The 6,063-nt window shown below is 37.0% G+C and overlaps 1 protein-coding gene across 3 annotated transcripts in view; it reads left to right on the top strand.

Moving 5' to 3' along the window:
* The window catches only part of LOC101029440 (leucine rich repeat containing 8 VRAC subunit B), a 29,009-nt gene extending 24,360 nt beyond the window's left edge, over nt 1–4,649 (top strand). For all 3 annotated transcript variants that reach the window (XM_039474302.2, XM_074381154.1, XM_074381153.1), the window contains exon 3: nt 4,586–4,649. In XM_039474302.2, the coding sequence (XP_039330236.2) occupies nt 4,587–4,649 (63 nt within the window). In that variant the 5' untranslated portion in view covers nt 4,586. The remainder of the gene's footprint in view (nt 1–4,585) is intronic.
* The last annotated feature ends 1,414 nt before the right edge of the window (nt 4,650–6,063 follow it).

Consider the following 6,063-nt stretch of genomic DNA (forward strand, 5'->3'; position numbering starts at 1 on the left):
ATATAAGAGGAATGTAAATTATTTGTGGCTAGAGAGTAGACTCTGGTGGATTAAGCATGGCTGCGGACTCTTTGCAACTCCTCCCATTGAAAGGTGGAATCCACTTCCCTTCCCCTTGAATCTAGACTAGGCTTTGACTCTTTTGGCCAATAGATTTTGGTGGATGTGTCACTGTGTAACTTCAAGCCTATGCCTTAGAAGAGCTGCGGCTTTTACTTTTGTGCTTGGCATGTATCATCTTAGAACCCACCCACTATGCTGTGTGAGGACACTCAAAGAGCCACATGGAGTCTCACATTAAGGAATTACCAGCCAGCAGTTAGCACCAACTACCAGCTTGAGGAAGGAGGACATTTTGTACCTTCCAACCATCTGGAAGGTGTGCCAGCCAACGCTATGAAGTAAAAGAACCTCCCACAGAATCTCAAGAAAGAAAACCTTTTCTTAAGCCATTAAGGCTTGGAATTTGCAGAACAGTTAGCAAAAACCCTTCCATCTCTATTGCTGCTGAGTTCTTGCCTCTCCCTAGGATAGGCTCTTATCATCCTGAATACACCCTAAAAGTTTGAATGGTTGGGGGATTTTTTTTTTTTGCTGCCTTTTTCATTTTTGTACATTTAATTATTATATAACTCTATATTGTGCTAATAATCGAAACTGTGTAAGATACTATAATATCATAGGGTCAAAATCTGAATCCATTTGACTCCTACCTCTCTGTGGAGCTAGGTGGTAATGAATTTTAATTTCTTTGACTATTTTATTCTTTGCTTTCTTTTTAACATATTGTAAATTTTGCCCTTATTATTTCTCACCCACATGATTGAACTAGCCTTTTCAGCTGTTCCCTTTGCTTCTAATCCCTCCTCCTGCAATCCATCCTGCATGTCTCCATAGCTCAGTGACTCACTGTCCTACTGCCTCACATTCCTGAGTCTCTAAAGCCTTCTTGTGGTGATGGTAACTGTTACTTTGTAGTCTGCAGAGGGGAGAGAGCATCCTAGATGTCTAGTGCAACTTTCAAGAAGACTTAAAAGATAGGCACTTTTCTGAGACACTTTATTGCCAATGTATCCTGTCAGCTTTCTCCTCCTGGGGAGGTTTGAGGGGGAAAACAATTTCTGGACCCTCCTAGACCAATTAACTTGCTCTGTGGGAGTAGGGCCTGGGTTTAGGTTTCTTTTAAAAGTGCCCCAAGAGGTTTTAAGGTGAAGCTGAGATTGAGAATCACTGTCTCAGATTTGTGATTCTAGAAAAGTGGTCCTTGGATCCACAGCATCAGCCTGAACTAGAAACTTGTTAGCTACGCAGTTCTTGAGACCTACTGCCTACCTTACAAATCAGCAGCTCTGAGGGGTGGACTCATCACTTCATGTTTTAATAAGCTCTTGGTGATTTTTATGTACATTAATACTAGAGAACCACTAGAGAAAAATCTTACTAAAGTGTGTTTGTTACTTGAAAATCACTGTACTGACAAGAGCTGAAAGAACTGGAAAGGGACATAAGGAAACTGGTGTATCATGTGTTATTGCTGGTGATCATTTAAGTACTTGAAAAATGTTTAATGCTTGTCATTAAATCTCAAGAGTTGTTAAAAGAGTTACTTAGTATAAACAAATGGAGCAAATTAATCAGAGATACTGTTGCATTGTTTCCTAGAGAAAGAACTCAACAAAAGGTAAATTTAAATTTCAGTTAGATTTGTTAGTCCAAGAAACATCTTGATGGGAAGTAGCGCTAAACATTTTGAAGGGATATAACGTGATTTTTAAATCAATTTTCAATGAGAGTAGTGTGCAGAACCACTGTTTGCAATTGTTCCACGATAATCCCTGCCTGGGGTCAAAGACAGATGTTTGAAGTAGCATCTACTTCTCGGTATATAATGACTCTAAATACCATCTGATCATCATTTGTTTATTTTTTCACTTGCTATTTTGGAAATTCTTTCAAAGTAAAATAAGGACTACTGCAAAGTAAAGATGCCTAACTCGAATGTTGATGTTACAGTCTTAGAGACTTTGGAGTGAAGTTGTCAAGTGAATTCATGTGTTTTGAAAAAGCTTTTATGACTTCTTAATGAGGTTTAAAAGCTGTAAGAATGGGATTAGAACCGTAAAATCCATTACTCTTAACATTTCTTTGGATTGATTTAGTGTGTTTGTATATTAGAAATAGAGATATTATTTCGATTGAATCACCATTGTTTACTAAAATATGGTCTGGAAACAATTTCCTGGACACAAGACAGTATTAAATGGCATAATGACAAAGGATAGCTATGCTCAAACTCTCTAGTTAAGTACTTCATATAGGAAAATTAGCATGGTTTTATATATAGGAATGCTGAGACATTTTATGTATACTTAAATCCAGGTGCTATATATTTAAATATTGTTTTAGTTCAGTAGAAAATATTTAGTAGGAAAATGTTTCACTGAGAAAGTAGATTATATTATATGTAATGGAAGACATTACAGGAAACTACCTTTGCATCCTTATTCAAAAGATTATAATAGAACGCAGTTGTAATGCAGATATTGGGGTGAGTTGGGAAAGAGCGCTAAATAGCTTTTTCTTCAGCTTTTGAGAGATCTAAGACTGTGGCATAATTAATTGAATTAACTGAGGCCATGTGGTCTGGTGTACATGAGGTTGGAATTTGAGTCTAAGGACTTAGGTTCCAGTTGCAACTTTATTTCTTGCTGGTTTTGTCACCTTTGGCAAGGCAAATTCTTTGGGCCTGCCTTAATTTCTATGCATATAAACATAAAGAGTAATACTATTTATATCAATGGCTTGTTGTAAGTATGAAACAAATTAATGTAAATGAAACATGCTTTGAAGGTAGAAAAACACATTAAATTATTAATAATAAAGTAGAAAGTGTATTTCTAATATTAAAGGAGAACTATATAAGAAGAACCATCATGGCTAAGTAGCATTTTTGAATTATGCAATAAATTCTTTTCTGGCACATTACAAATGCAGCCACTTTAGAAGAATATGTAAAATGTTTCACACATCAGATGTCTTTATCATGGTCAGTGCACATAAATGCAGTTGTGTATTATATATTGTAAGACTTTTATAAAGGCTTGTGAATTGCAGATGAGAAATTTATACTCCACTGGTGCAATGTAATTATGAATTCGTGTACAGCTAGGTTGTTATACACTCTAACTGTGCTTTCTAATCTGCAAAACAATTTGATGCTGGATAGTGATTACTTGTAAAATGGGCTTTGCATATGACTTGGTAAACCCAAAATAAATTTATGCCCAACTTTCTGATATTTGAAATGACAAGTTTACAAGGTTATTGCTAAAAAGATCTTAAATACAATTTGGGGTCAGTACTCTTAGCAAGATTTGAATTACTTTTTTTTTTTTTTTGAGACGGAGTTTTGCTCTTGTTACCCAGGCTGGAGTGCAATGGCGCGATCTCGGCTCACCGCAACCTCCGCCTCCTGGGTTCAAGCAATTCTCCTGCCTCAGCCTCCTGAGTAGCTGGGATTACAGGCACGTGCCACCACGCCCAGCTAATTTTTTGTATCTTTAGTAGAGACGGGGTTTCACCATGTTGACCAGGATGGTCTTGATCTCTCGACCTTGTGATCCACCCACCTCAGCCTCCCAAAGTGCTGGGATTACAGGCTTGAGCCACCGTGCCCGGCTTTGAATTACTTTTTAAAAAGGATCATATCTTCAGGGAAAATGTAAAACCTCCCTAGAAACTTTTTTTAAGGTTTCATAGGCACTAAAAGATAGAATTTTTACACTCAATTAAAAACAAATTCTAGCATTTTACAAATTTTCTTACAGTTTGAATTATCAATATATATGTAATTTAACTATCACAAATTTTTGAAGTATAAATGTTATAAATGGCTTTTATTAACCTCTAAATTAAATCTAATATAAAACTTAGCTATGTTTAATAATTACATAATTTCAACTAATTTCAGCCATATTTCTGAGCTGTATCTGAAAAAGTGTATTAACTTGTCACTTTTTCTAATGAGATTGGTAGGCTGAATTTTAGGAGCACTGAGACTTGTTTGGATAGATGTTTGGTTTTAAATATGGGTACAGAAATCACATGGTATGACAACCCATCTGAAAAATGCAAATAAGAACAACTGTGTATGAGGAATGAGTGAGAGAAATTAACATATGTCGACTACTTAGAAAAGCTAAGTGTTCGTCTAAGTGTTGTAGATACAGAATTTTAAAATATGTTGTGTTTAAATTTCTGCAGGAGCTTCCCTGTAATTGAAAGGAAGTTCAGAGAGTGAATATGGTTTAATGAATGTGGGTGGGGCCCTGTAATACAGCTTTGCCAGCATGTGCCCCAGTGTGAAAAGTAAACTGATCTATGAAAATCTAAGCCAGGCACAGTGGCTCACACCTGTGCTCCCAGTATTAGAGAAGCCAAGGTGCAAGGATTGTTTGAGGCCAGGGGTTTGAAAATCTATTTGCCATATCATGTCTTATGACAGAGAGGGTTTCTGGAGACAGTATCACCAGTTTGTTTGTTTAAATGACTATAGCTATTTCAAGACATTTATGTTTTCTCATAGAATGAAGACAAACACAGAGATGGTGTGTCTAAGAAACTTCAAAAGGTGTAGACCTCCTGACTGAAGCATATTGGATTTATTTAATTTTTTTCATTATAGTAAGTATACATATTTAAAACACATTATTTTGGTCAATGTTGACTTGTACTCTTGTTGAATAAGTATTCACTCTGTCAAATACCCATTTTCATTGTTAGAGCTATTATTGTTTTCATTCTTTTGCAATTTCAGTTGCATATCTTAAATGAATTTAATTTTCAGGATCTTTGAGGGGGCAAATAAAACATGAACTTAAAGCTGAAAGTACCCTTGGAGATTATCTGCTTCACTCTTTTTATCCATTACAAGCAATTCCTTTGCAACTTCCCTGATGGCTGGTCATTTTATTTATTAAGATTCTGCTCAGGACATGGAGCTGAACTGTTTCACAGAGCAGCCAGTTCGATAACTTTCCACCACAGATTGAATCAAAATGTGATATTCTAAAGCTTCCACCTACCTGGTTCTACCTGGGGAGCAAATCTACTGTTCTTTCACCTGTTAAGTTGTTGCACAAAAATGTAGAGATAAATTCTTGGGCTCACCTAGTCATCTATTATCTCAGCTGAATACCATCAGGTGCCTGTGTTCCTCTGCAGGAAATGGTTTGTAAACAACAGCTTCTGGTTGCTTTTTTGCCCATTTTATCTTTAACCTATACCTGTAACTGAGTATTGGGTTTCAGTATTGTAATCTCACCAGGCAGGCACAGAAGGACTTCTCCTCCTTTATCTGGGTTCACCTATTAATATGGCCAGAGGTTATAATCAGTATTTCAGCACAACAGCTATCACATGATTAGCTGAAAGTATGCATACATGTCAACTAAAATCCTAAAGTATTTTTCACATGTTCTTGCTTTCATCCAGCAGTGTTTTCTACCATCCCTCACACCCCCGGCCATATCTTATTTATAGTATTTTGAGGTCTAAGCCCAGGACTTTCTATTTGTCTCATTTAATACTCTCATTTTGGTTTCTGTCTTACCTTGACACACAAGTATGTAAGGCAGAGAGGTGAAGCAGAATGAGAAGGACTGAGAGTAAGAAATAGATCCACTAAACTAGAGTGAAGGAGAGAAGCCCTGGAGGGGTATATAATCCACCTGCAGGTCCTAGGAAGAAGTTGAATTTATAGAATGTGACGCCCAGAAAGGACACAAGGAGAAAATAGTGCTCCAGTCCAGCAATTAAGCACAGAAGTTATGGAATGTCCTAACAGGTACAAGAGCATGAAGCTGTAGGGTTCAGAGTCAGATGGTCAGGAATATGCTGAGGATGAGACTTATTAACAGGGAGCAGGGACTTTGTAATGCTATTCTAAGGTTCAATGCAGCATACCAGACCCCAGAAAGAGAGCAAATGAGAGGAAAAAGATCTTCCTTGGGGATGCTACCAATACTAGGGTGTCTAGAGAGAAACTCAGCAGGCCCAGAATAC

The sequence above is a fragment of the Saimiri boliviensis genome, chromosome 11 (genome assembly GCF_048565385.1).
Source record: "Saimiri boliviensis isolate mSaiBol1 chromosome 11, mSaiBol1.pri, whole genome shotgun sequence".
NCBI lineage: Eukaryota > Metazoa > Chordata > Mammalia > Primates > Cebidae > Saimiri > Saimiri boliviensis.